This window comes from Struthio camelus, chromosome 3 (assembly GCF_040807025.1).
Source record: "Struthio camelus isolate bStrCam1 chromosome 3, bStrCam1.hap1, whole genome shotgun sequence".
NCBI lineage: Eukaryota > Metazoa > Chordata > Aves > Struthioniformes > Struthionidae > Struthio > Struthio camelus.
In genome coordinates, this window is record NC_090944.1 from 73,901,786 (window position 1) to 73,922,123 (window position 20,338).

Sequence of the window (20,338 nt, forward strand, 5' to 3'; positions counted from 1 at the left end):
TGAAGTAACAAGTTTTAGATAAATCTTTAGCTAAAATGACCAGAAGAGGATAGAGTAGAACAGAAGGAGAGACTAAGAAGGGAGGGAGACTCTACGCTTTTGTAGGAGCTGAACTTTGAAACAAAAGGAATGGAAATTAAGACTAAGCGAATGAGGCAGCAGGTGTGGAAGAGAAAAGTCAAAGGGGGAGGTTTAGAATTACAGTTTATTTTGATGACTGAGATGAGATAATCCTTTAAGAAAATGGAATAAATCTGTAACAGCCACAAGTCTAATACTATGCAAAAGAAACTGTGGAATTAATGATTAAGTTTGCCAAAGCTACTGTAGTTAACTTGTTTCTTTGCATTTCATAAATAATTAAGCTTGATGACTCCCTCATAAACAAAGTTTCTAAAACAGCCGACTCATTTAGTAATGGCTAACTACCTATATAGACATGCTAAATGAATGTATGTTTGCTAAGACTTCAGTTATATTCCTCCAGCAGTTTTCTTGACATTTATTGCAATTAGTGTGCTAGGTTTAAGAACTCTATCTCAAGTAATTGTGCTTAATAGGTACTTATTCGCCTGTTGTGCTTTGGGCACAGTTAAACACAATACCTGTTTCTCCAGTAATATTTGCCTTTGATACATGTCCATTTTGCTGGTCATTAGGTTTCTACAAAGGAAGCATAGTTTAAGTTAAAAATGGCACTAGAGAAAAGACATGAAACATGCCCAATATTTATACATATGTTGAGAAGTAGCACCGACCTTATCTACAGCTTCTACACGCCTAGTTCTCTTCATGATCTCTTCAAGCCTCTAGAAAGAAATTTTAAAGGGTAAAATGTTTGCTGAGATTTATTAAAAAAAAATCTCTCCCAAACCATAATTGCCAGTCATTTATCAAAGTTGCATCTGTTTACTGCAGAAAGGCAAATGATTTATTACTCTTCACAAGACTCTGTCCACTTTTGCATCAGCGATTCAGGTGAGGACTTTGCAGCTTTTCTTAAAGCACATTAACATCATGGATAACTTTCTGCAGCTAAGGTGGAAGCAAACTGCTAAGATGAAATCAATTACAGTTTCTCTTCATGTTTTGAGTTACCTTCTTCCTTTCTAAGCGCTCCTGCTCTTCTCTTTGGAAATGCTTTTCACGTTCTAACCGAATCCGCTCTGCCTCTTCCCGTAGGCGAGCTTCTTCTTCTTTCTGAGTTCATGGTAAAAGGGGAAGACAAGGAATGGTTTACTATTTGAGGACAGATTCACACTGGCATCTATCTATCTATACATATCTGCAGCATCCTGAAAAGACACTTTTGGGGTTTACAAGCCACCAACAAACTTTTCAGAATAAATCGCAGGTTTCTTAATTAATGTCCATTGTCATAATGACAAGTTAAGTAAAGATAAGTAACTAAAACACTAGCAATCTTATTTGGTTCCGTGTCTATTCTCTGGCATGTGCATGAAAGCATACCAGACGACAAAAGAGAATACATTTCCTAACCTTGAGCATTGCAACAGCAACCAGGAAAGTATTCACGAGATTCATGCACTGAGCTGGTGCACATTTTTCAGTGTCAAACAAAAACGGCAGAATGCCTTATTTAGCAGATAGAGTCATTGCTTAATCAGATCAAGGACAAACAGCTACAGGTACATATAGTTACAAGCACTTCATTCCTGCTTTTTTTAATTCAGTGTAAAACTTCATTGGAACACATTGCAGAAAAGCCTGGCTCCCTAAATAAGGCAGTGTTCTATTACAGACTACTAGAACAACTCATTAGTGAAGACTGTAACAAAGACTGAAAAACTCAGTCATACTATGGATGCACCCCAATTTAGCAGACCTTAGCAAAGGGAGAAGCATACATCATCTTGCAGCCCTGATTTTTTAAGCTATGTTCCCTTAAATCCTTCAAGCATTTATTTTCAGAGGCATACATCTAATTATATATCAGAAGAAAAAATAAATGTCTATAAAGCAGTTTGAAGTGCTGGAGCTCAGCTTGGGATGAGAGGGTGTGAAAGAGAGGGAAAGAAAGAAAGAGTCATCTCCACAATACTTACCACAGCCCCTCCTGAAGCTGGTAAGTTAACATTATGCCCACCGTACAAATACAAATGGGAGCACGCTGAAAAATTGGGTTATGATTCACTTGCTTTGTTTTCTGACTAGTTGCACTGATTTCAGCAAGACTGCACAAGGTGAAAGGTGTTCCCTGGCATGAGCAAAATTATCAAGACCTAACCTTACCTCCTAGCCCCACATAAGCAGCATCGGGCATGAGATTTGAGGGCACCAGGGTCATGTTTCCAACACATGGACTATTAAGTTATCTTGGCATCTAGACTTTCTGTAACTGTAGGGACAAATATTTCTCTGGTATACTACTATTCATTAAATTCTCCCAGTATAACTCTATTAATTTTGTATCACATTTTATCAGTAATAGGGAAGGATTTCTTCTAAGTAAGTTCTACAGGAGAAAAAACACACAAAAACAAAAAAAAACAGGAAAAAACTCTCAAAACCGCACTCCAGTATATGTTTGTCTGGAAGAAGTATCTTTGTTGTTTGAATCACTCTATGAAATGAAGTCAACTACAACCCTATTCACTCTACATACCACTTTAAGTTTAGATAGCCCTCTAACCTATAAACATATCTAGATATTCCTCAGTGGTTATTCATTCACTTTACTGCCACCTAGACTGCTACAGAAATTCCAGGAGGGGAGCATACTTGTTTCTGAATGCGCTCCATCTCTTCTCTCTCCTTCTGTTCTCTCTCTTCTGCCTGTCGGCGTAGCCGTTCTTCTTTTTCCCGCTCCTCCTCTGCCTCCCTTTGTTTTCTTTCTGCTTCCTGTCTGCGAGCTTCTTCCTCTTCTCGGCGGGCTCTTTCTTCAGCTATCCTTTGGGACAATTCTTCTTTCTTTTGCCTGCAGGTGTGAAACATAATTAAAAAAAAGCGGATTACTGACCCAAGACACTAGCATTACCCAACAGCTAGATAAAGATTTCACTGGTGTTTCATTCATAAGAGCAACAAAATACCTGAACCAGGTCAAGCCAAATTAACTGCTCTGCTTCCAAAAGGAGACAAAGGTGAAGCTCCATGGAAAATACAGAAACCTTGGAAGTCAGTATTGGTATAGACTTGCACTGATGCGTGGCTCTTGCACTTTCTTAAGCTGAGACAGTATCATTGATTTTAATCCGTCTTGAAAGATCTTTTTTCTGTGATTTCAATTAATCATATTCTGAAGCAGCGTACACTTTTGATGTCCAAACTTACCTTGTGACAACAACTCTTGAATTTAAACAGTACCTACTTTTGTTGATTTTTTTGAAATTGTCACCTCCTAGTCTCATTAAACGTCCCCCATCCTTGTATTATGGGAGCGAATAACTTCTCCCTTTCATCTTTGATGTTACGCATACCACTACTGACTTTGTAGATTATCGTATCTACACTCAGGAGAGGGCAGATTGTCTTCCCAGCTGAAGAAGCCTCATCTGTTTAGTAGATTCTCATATACGAGCCACTTTATACATGTGATCATCCTTGACATCTTTCTCCATGTATTTTCCTAGTTCTACTGGTTTTACTGAAAATTCAACATTCAAAAAGTAGATTCACTATGGATAGTGCATAATGACATTTTTTTCTCCTTTTCTAATAATTCGTAACAGTTAATTTGCTTTTGTTGACCATGATCCAGCTGATACTCTAATTTGCTTACTACAGCTCCAAGCAAGATCCCTTCCTGAGTAATAACTAGCTTGGAGACCACCACCAAGTGAGTTAAGTTAGGATTAACTTCCTTATATTCGTTCCTTTACTTTAACAGGATTGGATTTTGTCCTTCCATTTTGTCTCAGTGACATAAGACAGTTCTGAAACGCTTTACAATTGACTTTTCTCTTTATTAACTCCAAACTTAAGATCGGCAGTAAATTTTGTTATCTCATTGGCAACCCCCCTTTTAATTTCATTTATGAAGGCACTGCACAGAGACTGAAAACTCCCTTCGTTATGAAAGCTGACTAATCTTAACCTTTTCCGTCTTTTAAGCCTTGCATTTATTCACCATATTCCTCCTATCCCACAGCAGCTTGTTTTCTTTAAAATCCTTTAGAGAACAACTGTATTTGGGAATCCAGACTACTATAACTGGCTCTGCCTTATTCCTATGCTTAACAAGTTAAAGAACTAACAGATGTGATAGGCATGAATTCCCTCTAACAAGGTGCCCAACTTACGACTGTGGCTGTAACACAGCACAAGTGGCCAGATGGGCTGCTCGTTTGCTGGTAGAAAAATGACCTCCAGCAGTCTTGGAAGTCTTGATTTTAAATGAGAATGTGGAAAGAGCTATAAATCACACCTGCTCAACATCTGAATACCATCCATGGTAGAGATCTTACGGTTCACGGAACAAAACATTGTCATAGTTGTAAAGATGAAAACAGCTAAGCAGGTGTAAAGTACAGCTCTGATCATCTCTGAGGAAACAGTGAACCGCTACACTAAAGATCTGCTCTCTCCTCCTGTCACTGTCTATTTTAAAGCATTAATAAAAAATGTTTATTAATACGAGACATATTTGGGATAGGATTTTAACCTTATGGATCTGCTTAGGTATATATTGCTTATACAAAAAATTCCATCAGGAAGCAATCCCTTTTTAGGGAACTTGTTTATCCTGCACTTCAGTACTATGGTTCAGATATCACAACATAACAAGAGAATATTCACAAGAAGCTGCTAGGACATATTTCGTCCACTGCAGAGGTCTAGGATCACCTTTCGAGCTCTTCTCTCTCCCTCCTTTCTTGCTCCTCCCGTTCCCGCTGCTCCCGGGCCAGGCGCCTCTTTTCAGTCAGCAGCCTTGTTGCTTCTTCAGGATCAGTTGTACCTGCAGAGGTCTTCGTGGGGGCTGGGAGTGGAGAAAGAGCTGGTGGAGCAGGAGGTGAGGATGGGGTGGCTGCTGAAATGCAGAGGAAGGAAAACCAGTTTGTACAGACACAACAGCAAAGATGACACCCTTTTCACATATGTATAATTAAACAAATCTCTTGAAAGGAAGAGAAAATACAATTTCAAATACTACGTAAAGTATTTTCAAGCTTATATGGTTTTTATAAATGACTCAGAGGAAGGAAAAATTGCTAGATGTTAGAAGTTCATATTCCTTAGGGGAATCTTATTTTTACGTGATAGGCAAAGCCACCTGCAGCTGAAAGGTTAAGCCAGCTTCTGATAATAAGTCCTGAAAGGTGTTCAATAGGAGTTATGCTGACTCAGCAAGTCCCACCACCACATTTTTTTTAGTTTGCCTGATACCATTTGCAGAGCAGAGACTACGAAAAGTTTGTGATACGGTATTCTCTTCCATCTGATTTTTGGTAATATCAGGCATCACCTGTCTGAAGGGATCTGCAAGAACAGTGAGGTACATCAAACCGTCATCAATTTTGCAGTTATTCCAACCTTTACCAAACAGGATTCTTACAGGTGGTTTCACCACGCACTGGGGCTGACCCACAACAAGGTAACTTGTGGGGATCAAGACACAGTTTCTTAACAAGAAGTTTTGCCGTTGTCAGTGAACTATGGCTTGCGTTCAAACGCTAATAGGCTTTGCCATCACTAATTCATTAAACATCTTCTCATGGAGGTACACACAGATTAGAAAAATAAGGCCATATAGTAACTTGGCCAAGTTTCTGGTCAGAAAGTGTCGAAGGGGATCCTAATAACCAAATCATTGTTTACCTCTTTTCTAGTCATCACATTTCCCTAGTCTGCATCTTATACTTGGAAAGTAGAGCCTGTAGACATATGCAGTTACCCCAGTGATATCCCTGATATTCCTTTAAAAGGAAACTTTCTCCTTTTTTTGTGATGCAGATAAAAAAGCTTATCAGAAAAGCAGTGAGAGCCCACACTGTAACACCAATTATCTCATTCTTTCTTTACATGCCCATGATCAACAGATGTGTCCATTTATTATTTGCATCCATACTGCAAGCTCTTTGTGGGATTGCACCTATTGTGGTAGGGCCTGGGTATCAGACTGGCACTACTGTAACAGAAGTTAGAACAGAAGATATCAATTCACATTAGGTGAACAATCCCCAGCTATGCATCCTGCAGTTAAATGCAGGATTATTAAAATTTAAAATCGTTTCTTGAAGGATGATCTTCCTCATCACAGGGGGATCTATGCTTTTTAAATTCAGAATCTTAAGTAACCCATCATGGGAATCCCAGTGGTCACAACAGCTATTCTATTCCATCCTTCAGGCAGACAATTTATCCTGTATTTATAATGGTCTAAAATGCCTGTAGAACAAACCCAAATTTTCAAACTGAAGATTTATTGGGCTGTGCATCTCCTCTTCTTTTTCCCCTTCCTACTCCCCAACATCATTATTTTTCTGTATATATATATATTTTTTCCAATTTGCTGCTTTTTAGTGTTTTTTCTTCACATTTTTTTCCTCTCTGAAAAATTCTGAGCATTCTTCTCTGCATTCCACTTCATCCTGTCAATCTCTCCCACGAGGCGGTACTTTTGCAATACTACAGATAAGCTGGAACAGTTTAATTTTATCAGCACCACCATAATGAGTGTCTATCAGAGCTAGACATTTTCACTGCTCGCACCACCCTTGCGTGATGATTTTCTGTATCGTTAATCTTCAGACCATTCCTGTTTTAATTCAGAGTCTGAAAAGAAGCTGTATCATCCTGCAAGGGAAAAAGTCTTGTCCAAAAGGGCAGGAAAGAGGGCTGCGAAACCACCCTGTGTGAGGCAGGTTTGCATGTTGCTCTGACTGTTAGAAACTGGGGAAGGCTTCAGCCTTGTTTACACTTCCCTCCCAATGAACACATATCTGAGACCAGAACAGTTGCCATTTTTGGTTGAGCTGCAAATTGCTTACAACTAACAACACGTACCATTTTCAGGAATGTTCTGAAGAATTTAAATTAACATTTGAGAGAAAACTATTGAAAGAAGTTACACTGTTTCAGAGAAAGGAAGGGAAAACCACGAAAGACTCTCAGGCATTCCTTAACTCAAAGGAGAATCTCTTCTTACCTTGAGCAAGCTCTGCCTGGACAGTGAGCTCTTCAGTGCCTGCCAAAGTTCCTTTACTTTCTTCTGTCTTCTCCTCACTGGCCTTTTCAGCTTCCTTTTCTGGTCCTTTCTTTTCGCTCTCTGGTTTGACCTCTTTTTTGACTGGTCGGATATTGCCAGGAGAGGGAGGACGTGCCTGCGCAGAGGAAGCTTTGGAGGAACCAGGTGGGGAGGTTATCTGCTTGGGTGTGCCAGGCAAAAAAGGCAAAGACTTTGATGCATGCCTGTGTAACCACAGAAAGAGTGCCAATCACTATCAGACATGCTGTACTGGACACCACCTATACATCACCTCTATACCTACTATAGCTAAAAATAAAACAAATTCTATGTTTCTCTGCTATCCAGCAGGACGGCTGAAGCCATGGATTAGCTTATATGCAGAATGCTTCCTCTTTGCAACTCTTCAGATGTGTGAGCATTGAACCCAGGCAAGAGGGGGAAAAAGCTAGGTACATTCCTCTTTCTTCTGCTTCCTTAAAACAGGAATAATAATTTTCTAAAAGCTGAACTGTTTTTTCTTTGTTGCAAAGAGAAAACATCCGCATCACCAAATATGTCTGCACTGATGTTTCCTGTGGAGACTAACATTTAACAACTAGAATGATCAGAGCTGGCTATAGCTCGACCTCCAGCTAAGCATGTACTTGGCTTACCAAACTGGAGAGGGAGCTGGTGATCTAGCTTTGGGGTTGGAAGAAAAATGACCTCCTTTAAAGCTGGCTGAGAAGTTGGATGACAAATGGTCTCTCTCCTTTTCTTTTTTGTCAGTCTATAGTTCAGCAAACAAAAAGACAAAGTCAAGCCAGAGTTCACACAGCTGAAGAAAGCAAAGCAAGCTCAGTTAAGGATGAGGGGCTGGGGGGCTGAGGAGTCTGAGAAAAAGTAGCGTCGAGTCAGTAGTTTCCAGTCTGTTTGACAAGTTCATTAATATAACTCCTGTAAAAAAAATGTGATGCTGTCTTTGTCAGTAAATACGCATTTGGCAGCAAGCATCCTTCTTAAATCATGCTCTCTGCTATCTTAAGAGGTTATGAGCTAATTTCCAGAGACTTAATTTTATATGGGTAAAAAAACCTACCTTTTAAGGTTGGCTCTTTGTTGCTTGCCACTCCCCACCCTCCACTGTTCCCAACTTGCTCCTCACAAACCCTGGACTTCATTTAACAAAAGAACCACTCCCTAGCCTCCAGCTTAATTGAGGTCCTCATACAGCATGAGCTTTTGGCTTTTATGCTTATATGCCAACACCACAGACGCCCTCAAAACCCCGATAATGTGGTACAATAGCTATTCTATTCCCTTTTCTCTTGACCAATTCCACAGCGCGAGCTTTTTCAGTGCTAATTCTTACATGAGGTGGTGATTTCTTCTTTTTCCTTCCCTATTTCTCATCTCAGCATGATTAACTATAAAATTGATATATATATGTGTGTGTGTGAGAAAATTTATATATGTGGGTATATGTACATATATAAACTTATACACACATGTATATGTATACATAAAACATAAAAAGATTTCTATTTTTAACTCTGAGCACATTTCCTATTGGAACACATCAAAAATTACTTCCCCCCCCCCCTCTAAACACAGATGAAGAATTTCAAGTTTTTGGAATTACGAGCTCAGGCTCATGGAAACCTGAAGCATGGGAATACCGGAAAGCATGCTTCTTACATGGTCACCAAAATGTACCAATCTTTCTTCTTTTTTAATTAAAAAAAAAAAAAAAAGAAATGAGAAAGACCTGAAAGGTGCCAAACTGATAGCCCTGGAGACTGCGATGAACTACACGCATACCGTGAGATTTCTCCACAGATATATTGTAGTGCTGTGCCTTCACCTGAACTTGAAGAGACCATCTTCTGGCTGAAAGATTAAGCACTAGCTATGATTCATGCTACTTTCATCTAAAGTTGCTTCCAACAAGGATGTCGATAGCAGCATTGCCTCTTGGGATTTTGCCTATCAGGCAAAATAAAAACACCAGCGCTGCTTACATGACCTTCTGTCAAGGTGACCTTGCTCTTCTCATACTCTAAATGAGCCAAAAGTGTGGAGTACAAAGAAAAATGTAACTGCTTAGACACACCATATAATATTTGAATGGGAGCTGGCTGCATCTTGTTGGCTTGGAGCCCAGTCAGCATGAATTTGGTCTGCTTGTACCACACTGTGCCAATGTACCCTGAAAGTTCGGATCAGTCTCAGTACTGCTACCGAATCATTCAGAATGACTGGTAGGTCTGTGGGAAGCCTTGCTTACAAACCATGTTCCCAAATCACCTTGCTTTTCCCATGAGGAAAGGTTACCAGCTTGGTGTCCCAAAAAACTGAAGCCAAAAAGATGTGCTCTGTACTTATGTACATGGATACATGCGCATGTCTGCATGCATGTACTCCCCCCTGTCTCATGCTGTATCCCAAAGGCTCAGCTAAACTTGATAGAGGCCTCACAAGATATGAAATTCTACAGCGTTTGTAAAAAAAACAAACAAAACACACACACGCACGCGCACACACGCACAAACAAAACACACAAAAAAATCCCACAACACGCCATCAGCTAGGGGCTTAAAAGGCAGCAAAAAATCCACATGAGAAAGGGACCGCGCACACTCCCTGACTGCCGCTGTGCCTCATGGGAAACTAAGGTATCGATTCGGTAAACATGGGTGTTTTCCCAAGCAGATTCTTTGATGCCTCTTCAGACTTTGTCACCATCTACAGTAGAATATCGCAGGTAAAAGCCAACCAACCATGAGGCAAATCTTCAGAAAAAGAAGAGGTAAAAATCCCCCAAAACAAAAACAAACAAACTCCAGAAAACAACCAACCAAAAAACCCTTAGTCAAGCGTCCTTGTAATCACTCACGTTCTAATAAGCAGTTGGATCAGGTGGTTGCAGAACTAGCTCCCGTACAACCAGCATGCTTACCCCTGCAAGATGTGCTGTCCTCCTACGTCCAACAGCATCAGGAGTAGAGGCAAAAAGTTTTGCTCGGTCTGCAGGATTCCTACAGTTCATGGCCTTGTAGGACAGAGGGCTGATGGGGCTGCAAGATGCTGAACGGGGACAAATGGGGATAACTACGGTGTGGGGTTTTTTTATTTATTCATTTTAATTACAGAGCAGCATTGGAGGAGAAGTGACAAAGGAAAGCCAGCAGGGAACAGGAACAGAGAAAGACAGAAAAAGAAGGTATTAATACACAGAGGAATGACTAATTCTTATATCAGAACCATCATTTGATATGTTAGCTTGGCCACACAAGTAGTAATAATACAATTCTAACAGGCTGCACTCCTGTACTTTTACATTTGTAAGCAAATAATTTATCTTAAATAAATTAATAGGTATGCCACATAATAACCGGTAGTAGAAAGTGATGATGTTATTCTGTTAAAGGTTTGTTTTGTTTGGTTTTTATGTTTTTGTTTTTTTAAATACAACCTTTGGTTTTGAAAAAGCATTGGACACAAAATGACTGTTCTGACATTGATTAGCTTAATGCATTCACTGACATGAGATTCAATCATATTTGGAATAGAAAGTAATCAAACCAAAATTAGATTTCCTATTAATTGGTCTTGGAAGTGGGGGGGGAAAATAAAGGAGATGCACACAAAGATCAAAACGCACTACATTTACAAACAGATAATAGCCTGGTCTTGGAAGTCAATGACATTTCTTTATATGAAACAGAGAAAGTCATATAGCTTGTTAAGCATAACCTGCAATTTCTTATCAAAGTCTGCTAAGAGTTCAGAAATAAAATGCACAGCAAATTTATATTTTTAGCCTATCTAGAATACATTGCTTTGCTCTGCCTTCCATCAAAGAGATTTTTAGTATGAAATACAATGATTTTTAATTTTTTCATAAAATATGTACATCCTATAAGATAGACCATTAGCACAAGAAAAGTTATGGATAGTCTAATATTTGAGTGCTGTCTACAAGTTTTAGCAAGTGATTTTTTTAAAAATCCCTCTTTCAGGAAATATATGAAGCCCTTAGATCGAAGAGCTTTTAGTATTCTTGATAATGCTGGAAGAACAGCAGACTTGAATATATTGTTGATAACAGACAACTATTTTACCCATTATAAGAAGTAGGCCAACAAGAATAAATCAATTTAGAAATGAATATTTGAATCAAAAACCAGGATGGCAGCTTTCTTTGGCTTTGCACAAGGATAAAGATTATTAGCAGAATATCTCATGCCAACAGCAAATTATCAGGTTTCTGATGTTCAGGTGATGCATTCAAAGAGAATTCTAACATTGCAAAATTCATCATGAAGAATTTTTTGCTGCAATCAAGTATTCGTGGCCTTTCTCCTAATTTAACTGAAAGAGGAGACTGGGGAAAATTATGTTATTACTGCACATCTTTTCCTATTAGTCTGTACCTTCTCTCCTGGTCATATAACATATAACATAGCCTTAGCATAATTATTCAGTATATTACCCACAGGAAGAGAGCACAGCTTTTATATGATAACTTTTTCTTATCAGGACAAAAAAAAAATCCTCATTTTCCTCAGGAAAAAAAATTTCTTGTCCCTCTGATCCCCTCAAGCACACACGAAAGAACACAGTTCCACGTTCAGTTGTTCTTCCAGTCTAACAACAATACAACTGCTGCTACAGGAAGAGCTCAAACTTAACAGTATGAACTCTGCAAGTTCTCCTGCACTGAGGACTTAACAATACGAATAAAGAAAGCCTCATGTAAATGCTACAGCAAGGGTATTCATGCTTGCTTTACCACTTAAAGTGGTGTATGTTTAATGAGATATTAAAAAGTGACTTAAAAAAAAACCCCCAAAAACAAACAAAAAACCCCCAAACAAGATAACACAGCATCTCGCAATCTTTTTTGTTTGAGTGTCTTTAACCCAGACAGGAAGCAGTGGCATAATCTATATTTTAAACAGCTTACAATTTATGAGTTTTCCCTCCTCTGTGAATCAATCCTCTTGATACACGCTGATTATCTGAAGTTACCACAGAGGATGACATCATAAATATTAAAAGACAAGCAGTTCATTTTTATTTGCAATGTTTGCAAACAACGCTTTATGAAGCGCTCCCAGTGAATCAGGACGTACCAATGAGATTATATACGTTTAGAGAGTTATTTTAGAACACATTTTGGTTTTGGAGGGTTATTAAAAAAAAAAATCCAGTCTTATACTGGATGTCCATAACAGCTCACTTAACATACATTTTAAGGACATAAATCTGTATTTAATTTGACTTTGATTTTTGCACTGCAATTCATCTTTACAGCTGAAGGGCAGGGTAATTTCCTAGGGAATAATGACAGGCTAGGACGCTCAGAGCACAGCTGTGAGCCATTACCACCACCTGATCATTAATCTCCAGGAAATGTCCTGCGTGAAGGGATGGCAGTTATTGCTCCTAGAGAATTAACCTGGAAAACAATGAGCAGATGGGATTATTCTTCTGGGTGGTACAGTTCCAGTTAGCACTGAGAAGGCATTACGAATTACTGCAAATCTGCTGATACATCAGTCATTCCAGCTACTTGCGATCTTTCCCAATATTGCACTCAGTTTACAGTTTACTGGTCAGCATATAACAATAGCAGCCCAGTAAAGTAACCACTTACAAAATTAAGACCTGGCTTTCTCCACTATCCCCCAATGAAGAGCTGCATTTCCAATTTCCTGTTTGGTAGATGACATTAAGTATTCATTTTACAAGCTGTTGCTTTAAAAGACATGAACCCTGAGAAGGGATTCGTACTTGTTAATTGCACTGTTTGCAGCGCATCATCCACGTTTTTGCTCCTGCGATGCTACCCCTGTGGAAATGCTGCTTGATTAGTGATAAGAGTTCTTAAGTGAAAGCTTCTTTAAAAGTAATCTTAGCAGATCTTCATTCCCTCTTACCATCTACATCCTTTAATTAAAATAAAGATCTGTCCATATGGGACATATGAAAGACCTGCCTAGACTTAAAGATTCAGTATATGTAGCAACATATTCCTGTAACAGTTTAAAAAAAAACTAAACAAACAAAACAAAAAAAAACCAAGCAAACAAAAAAAATCCCTCCCACCCACCCTATGATAAAAGGAAAGGCAACTACTGCTTGCCTGAAATACAGGATAGCAGAGCATGGCCTAGTTGTCTTTGAAATACTGCGCTTAAAGAAGGGCTTTAAGTTACCACCTAGCAATATTTTCATATTTCTGCACGTTAATTCCCTTGCACATTTAAAATTATGTGCTATCCACCGCAACCAGGGGCCTATCATTCTAGAAATCCAGCAAGTTCCTTGTGGGAAGTGCCCTGGTACAGAACGAAACCTGCTTTCTTTGTACCAAGAGCAGCACACAGCATTAGCTGGGGACCTGCTGAATTAGCACCTCACAGCATTGTGGACATTTCCCTAAACACCCCTGGGCAGTGCAGTGCTGTCATCCTACATGTGCTGAATTTGTTTTTTGCACAGATGATGAGGCAAAAAGATAAATTAAGAGAAAGAGGTGCAGGTGGGGGGAGAAAGAGGTATAGCAAGCAGAAGCATACCAAAAGCTTTCATGCTGTTGCACAACATAATCCAGGTATTCAAGCTCCTTCTGGGATGCTGCTATACAGACACACAATTAGATCAGTAGATTTACAGCATCCCACAGGGAATCTGGAAAAATAAGTGGCTGAGACATTAGGCTTTTTTCTTTTCAGGCTTACCTGCATCTCCAGACAATGCAGCAGTGCTTTTACTTCGGGCCAGGAAGGAGTGAGTGGGCGTCAGGAGCCTGCTAACGATGCTGCTCTCCCATGGACTGAGCTGTAGGCGGCGAGCTGAATGTGTACCATACAAGCAAGAGGTTAGATCAGACACTCTCCATAAATGACCATATGCTATAGAAGTCTTGGTATTATCTCCTCACTACTACACACCATGAGAACCCTGAAATTGTCCTTCAGAGATTGAAAAAAAAAAAAAAACCACACACTCAATATTTTGCATTTTATTCTTACTGCATTTTACTTCAGGAATTCCCTTAGGAATATGCATATGTGAACGCTTGTGCTGCCGACTGTGACATTATGCTAAACTGCTATCAAATTAATAGATATTTTGCACACACCTGTTGTTTCCTACTATTAGGAATGGCAGGATAACTTCTAGAACTAGAAAACAGTTGCCATTCCTAGATACAGACTTTGACAGAGATGTTTGCATTCAAAAAATTTTCTACATACTAGATAGATAATCTTACAGTGGAGGAAAAAAAAAGACAGTTACAAAAACACATTCAGAAGTCTGTAAGCCTAGAAAGAAAGAACAAAGACCTTAAAAACGAAATACAAGGCCAAAGCTCACTACTATGTGGAGAATTACATCAGAGAAAGAGGTTCTATCAAAGTTCCCAGGAGCGACAAAAAAGTGCATCTCAAAAGTATACAATACACCGTAACTGCAGATACCAAGCTCAGCAGTTACAGTTGCCTCAGATATTCATAATGACTCAGAACGCATAGTGGGTACTTTTGATCATCAATTCTCTGTCAAAAATCCTGCTTATGATAAATTTCAATTTAGAGTTGAAGAACACATTACACACATTGACCTGCTGCAATCACTCTCCCCTCTCACTTTTTTGCAAAGTTAGCTTGTAAATGTACTCCTTTTGCCTCTATCATATTAAAAATACTATTTAAACACTGATTATGGTGAAATAGTAGCCAAAAGTGACCTATAAATTACTGCTCAATTGAACTGGACATTTCTTTGATACTTGAATATATATAACAACACCAATTTTGTTATAATGAACACCCCAGAAGAAAACATTAAGCTGATTCCCATAATAGTTCATTACGGTAAGCTTAGATCATAGCAACAACCTTAACATTGCATGTGAAATGAGGTCTTTCACAGAACAGTTGAGGTTGCAAGTCACCCTTGGAGATCATCCAGTCCAAACCCCTGCTCAAGCAGGGTCACCTGCAGCAGGTTGTCCAGGACCTCATCCAAACTGCTTTTGAATATCTCCAAGGACAGAGACTCCACAACCTCTCTGGGCAACCTGTTCCAGAGCTCATCCACTCTCACATTAAAGAAGTTTTAGTGCTTTCTATGTCTCAGCATTCATTGGCCCTAGTTTTGTTTTTATGACAACAAAACTGCCACCTGAATTTATGAGGCTCAGTATCTAAAACGTTCAGTGAAGTGACTGGCTGAAAGAAACTAGAGATTAATCTGCATTTTTAAAGGTAGAGATACATCATTTTAATAGCCATAAACTCTATCTCTCTTCAATCTACTCCACGCTGGGCTCCATGAAAACAGGAACTGATCTCAATAATCTCATCCCGTAAGAATATAATTGCCTAATCTGCCCTCAGTGCTGGCTTTTTACTTCTCTAATTGCTCCCCTGAATTCTGCTAACTCGATAAGTGGCATCACTATAGGAAATATAGGACTCAAACACAGCAGGCCCTCTTGATAAGCATCCTTACTTAATGTACTACCACCAGAGCCCTTTACGATTAATGTTTTCATTCTGTGTCCATACAGATTATTTAGAGATACAAAATATCCCAAAGAGATTTCCATTACAGCACACTCCCTAATCATTAAGCTTATAATTTAACAATGAAGAAAAATCATAGAACAACCATTAAACTGGATGCAATAATGGTGGAATCTTGGCTTCCTCTCTTCTCTGGGAATTGTGCTCAGTACGATCTACTCTTTAGCTACTCTTGAAAGACAACATTTTTTTGTTGTCTCAGGCTTTACCAGATAAGGCTTACAGATATAGAAATGGTCAAGTCTGTACTGCAGTTTACTACAGTGACTACTGTAGTTTAATAAAAAGATCATGCAAGTTATCAGAAGAATAAGAATGCTGCACAAGAGTTGGATCCACACCTTAGAAATTTAGGGCCAATAAATCACTACCGTACATTAAAAATCTCTTGGAGGCCACCTGTATAGTTGTAGAGAGCTAGTGAATAAATGTCACAACATAATATTGTTCATTGAGCCAACTGTAGACCTCCCACATGAGGCCACGACCACAAGTAATTTCAGCAGGCCACAGCTGGGAAAATGCTGTCTTAAAACACTGAACTGCACTTGCTCACCTTTACAGCAAATGACATGGCATAGATACGGTTTAATTCTCTTTTGCCTTTGCCTCTAACATAGGGGAGCCTCATACGTATCACCTACTAGAGGCAAACTCATTCCCACAGCGTCCAACAAACAGCAGACAGGCAGTGTTTGGGACCAAGAGGGCTAGTTAACATGTGCCAACAGTGAGCTAAGAGAGACCAGCACAACCTCTATTCTCTATTTAAGCAACGTTCAAAACTGTTTTAGATAGGAGCTTAGACTGGAAGTATCGCTAACGCTCTAAAACGGGTTTAGATGAGAGTTTAACACCTAAATTCACCTTTGCTTTGTAGACCAAGTTCATCACTTACTAAATTCTCCAAAAGCCTAGCACCATATTTAACACTGTTAATATGTACTCTAACAGTTATTAGCATCACCATTAACCTCAAACAGCCAGATAAACTTTGGCCCACTGAGTTCCAAGTACAGCAGTATTAGTACCTAAATACTTCAAACAGGTTAACTTTGGCATCCAGTTCCCACTGAAGCAAGCTGAGTACACAACGTAAGCGTGTCCTAAAATAATAAGAGTGGCTTTAAAATAGTGAAGTTACTTCTCTTTTTGCTCTTTCTGTTTTTAAAGCATTGGGGTGATGTTTTCAAGCTTTAGTCCTTCAAATCACCCAGAGAAAGGGAAAAGATCTTTTTTGTTCTCATGCTGTGTTAGGCTATCAGTCTTAGGGCAATTTGCTCCCCAATCCCACACTGAAGTGCATTCCTGGCAGAGTTTGTGGTGGAAGCACCCCTACCACCCAGCTACAAGCAGGTTAGTTTGAATAGATTAAAGAAGGTCTTTACTGCTTAACTTCTGACTAAAAAACAAAACAAAAACTCCAAAATAACAACTTAAAAACCCACAGTGACCTCCTCCCCCCACCCAACAAAATCAATCCCAGGGAGCTGGCAACAGTAAATTGACTACAATTATTTACGTTTGTCATCAAGATATACAAACTGAACACTGGAAAGTTGTCTTAGCAGCAGCAGCAAAATAAATTGTGAGTAAGCACACCACAGCATCTCTGGTTCATTCTATGAACAGATGGGAGGCAGGGATTTAACAGGTCTCCTGATGAGCACCACAAAGGACAGACTCACACTGACAATAGCAGTGCCTGCTCAGATAGAGCCACAAACACAGTGAGGGGGAGAAGTGGAAAACCATTCTAAGTTTAGATTTTCTTTCAAGAGGAAACAATATCAGAGGCCCTGAATTTCTTCTACAGAGGTAACAGACACAAAGGTGGTGCAGTAATTAAGACCATCGTTTGTTTGGAAAGAAAAGGAGTGGCGAGAGGAGGAGGAACACCACAATTGTGGTGCAAATTTTGCTTTTCAAAGCCAAGAAAGTGTGCATCTCCTACCTCATCTAAAATAACACACTTAACAAGTAAATTTTATTAGTCAACTGCAGTATTGCTTGCTTCCCTTGAACTGTTTGGTAATTACATTTTGTTACAAAGATTCAACAACTCACACCTGTACTGCTAACATAAATGTACAGCAAGAAGCCCATTTTAGCTGATTTTAAAATTGCAGTGAAGAGCTATACAATAAAACTGGACTTCAAAAGGAATTAACCAATTTCTCAGACAATTTTTTTATGAAAAGTTGTCTCTTCCGTAAAAACAACCTGTCCTTCAAATGGTAAAAAACAATGCTGCTTAACAGAAGACATGTTCTTGATGACAGCTGTAAGCCACTTAGGATAAGCTCATCATTCTTATCTTCAGCTCCCTGCCTTGTGGGTAGGAATGTGTGTTAAGGACAAAACGTGACTGGGTGCCCTTTGGAAGGTGAGAAAGCAAGCATACAGGCAGACTCTCTCTTTAAGCACTTGCCTTAAGACATTGAGGCCACTGGAGAGGCCAGCAACCTTTCTCCAATATGGGCTCAACTAGATTTGGGTATATGATGCTTTGTGCCCGAAAGAGGGCATTTGTAGAGTTTCAGTTTGTTTTCCGTCTTTGAGATCATGAAAAACATAAAATACTTCTGAAGAATTCTTTGCTGGTTTTGATGAAAATGGTAAGCATAGAATGCCTTTGCTTTAGGCATATGGTCCTCACTTCCTTCCTCCTTCCCTCCCCCCACCATTAAACTGCCTAGCACTCAGGGTAACTTGCTCAGAATTTGAAGTAGGCGGCAGAAATGATCACAGTGAGTTATAGTCCACAAAAGACTATCACTCATATTTAAGGTCTGCTGCTGTCCTCTTCCCCAAGATACTTCCTCAAACGACCATCCCTGGTGAAGAACAGCAACTGCTTGGAAAAAAAAAATACACACCTGAAAAGGTAATAAAATTAAAGCTGACTGGACTGCAATATTTATCACAAAAAATTGGTGCTTTGGAATAAATAATTTATAAGATAATGCTGTATTTTCCCCAAGTTATGACAGCCTCTACAACTAGATTAACCTGTAAGTGTTGAAATAATGCTTATCAAAACAATCAGAAACACACATACAAACATGCACACAAAGCATAGCACTTCAGTTAAGATGCACAAACAATGAAATTTATCAATTGGTTTCCCAGTACATCCAGAACTAACTGCATTCTAAGAATTCTTGAAAATAGGCATTTATCTGCCTTGAAATGGGCCAGTACTTCTCACCACTCTCTACAGAAAACAAAAAATTCTTAAGAGCATTTTTCCATAAAGCTCTTTGCACAGAGTTATAAAAGAGAAATTCTTTTATAAAATTCCTTCAAGCTCAAAATTCAATCTCATAAGTCCTTAAAATAAAAGCAACAATTCAACTACATTAATTTACAAAAGCCCAATTTTTTATCATTTGTGCAGACTTATGAACATTGAAAACATACACTGAAATAAAGCAACCCTTGAAAATTAACTGGACATAAAAAGTCAATAAACAGACATCATATGAAAAATACCCATATATCTTCATAAAAAAAAAAAAGTGCAATGGCAACTGCTTGAAAGCTTTGTGCTACACATTCTTAGACATTCAAGAACTACTAAAGTAGAAAGAAAAGCAAAAAAATGACAAAATGGTCTAACGCAAAAAAAAGGTCACAAATGACTGCATGCACTATGAAGAGATGTCTTCTTTCAATTGTTGTACCTCATTTACTAAAAACCTGACAGAAGCACTGCTTTTCCCATGTGCTAAAGCAAGATTGTTCAGGCAAGTTCTCTTGTTTTAAAAACAAGAAATATGTATTTCTTCTCAAAGAAAAAATGTTCAACCATTTACTTTTCACATTTGAAGTCTTTTCACTCCCATTTAGATAAAGTACAGAAAATGACTTCAGAAGCTTGTTTTACGTGCAAAGCAATACACCAATACAGAACATTCTTTCTTGCTCTTCCTTTTTTTTTTTTTTTTTTAAACTGTACCTCTGTCTGGAGAATTTAGTAATGTTGCAGATGAGGAGGAGAGCCGCTTGTTAATGACTGGATCAACATGTTTCGAAAGGTTCATTGTTGAAACAGATCGCCTGTCTGGATCTAAAACAAATGGAGATAATGCTAATTGACAGCCCACATGCAGTAATGCAAGTTCCTAGCTCACTAGTGGGAAGGAGGAAAATATGACTAGGTCATTTCTGCTCTATCACAAGAACTTTCAAAATAGAAAGGACTTCTCGGCAGACATTGCACAGGCGACTCAAAGACTGGGCACAAAACCGTCCAATCTAAATTTCAAATATCCAAAATACTCTGTTCCTTGATTGTCATTCAATCAGGTTGCAATCCAAGGACCGAATGGTAGATCTGAAGTGGCTACTAGTAAACAAGAGAGTATTTCCATGTTCTTTTCAGTAGTATCGGAAAAATTTTGCTCACAACTCAAAACAGAAAGCTGCAGGGAAGGAACAACATGCTTGGAAACGTCATTCATAAAAAAGCCCTTAGCACTCAAATCAAAGGCGACATTTGACAGGGCACTGTTGTCAAAGAGGTCAGTATCATGGCAATACACCGCTGAGAGATTAACGGAAGAAAAGGAAGGTTAGTACCTACGGGAAGCAACGTTCAGCA

The 20,338-nt window shown here is 38.9% G+C and overlaps 1 protein-coding gene across 7 annotated transcripts in view; it reads right to left on the reverse strand.

Moving 5' to 3' along the window:
- Positions 1-20,338, reverse strand: part of MAP7 (microtubule associated protein 7) — a 126,126-nt gene that overhangs the window by 11,952 nt on the left and 93,836 nt on the right. For 3 of the 7 annotated variants that reach the window (XM_068938434.1, XM_009688874.2, XM_009688877.2), the window contains exons 6-15: positions 19,694-19,804; positions 13,879-13,992; positions 10,089-10,240; positions 7,804-7,919; positions 7,109-7,371; positions 4,807-4,990; positions 2,743-2,938; positions 1,099-1,200; positions 759-809; positions 606-663 (exon numbers count right to left, since the gene is read on the reverse strand). In XM_068938434.1, the coding sequence (XP_068794535.1) occupies positions 606-663; positions 759-809; positions 1,099-1,200; positions 2,743-2,938; positions 4,807-4,990; positions 7,109-7,371; positions 7,804-7,919; positions 10,089-10,240; positions 13,879-13,992; positions 19,694-19,804 (1,347 nt within the window). The remainder of the gene's footprint in view (positions 1-605; positions 664-758; positions 810-1,098; positions 1,201-2,742; positions 2,939-4,806; positions 4,991-7,108; positions 7,372-7,803; positions 7,920-10,088; positions 10,241-13,878; positions 13,993-19,693; positions 19,805-20,338) is intronic. The other 4 variants (XM_068938435.1, XM_009688876.2, XM_068938437.1 and 1 more) reach the window with 3 other exon arrangements.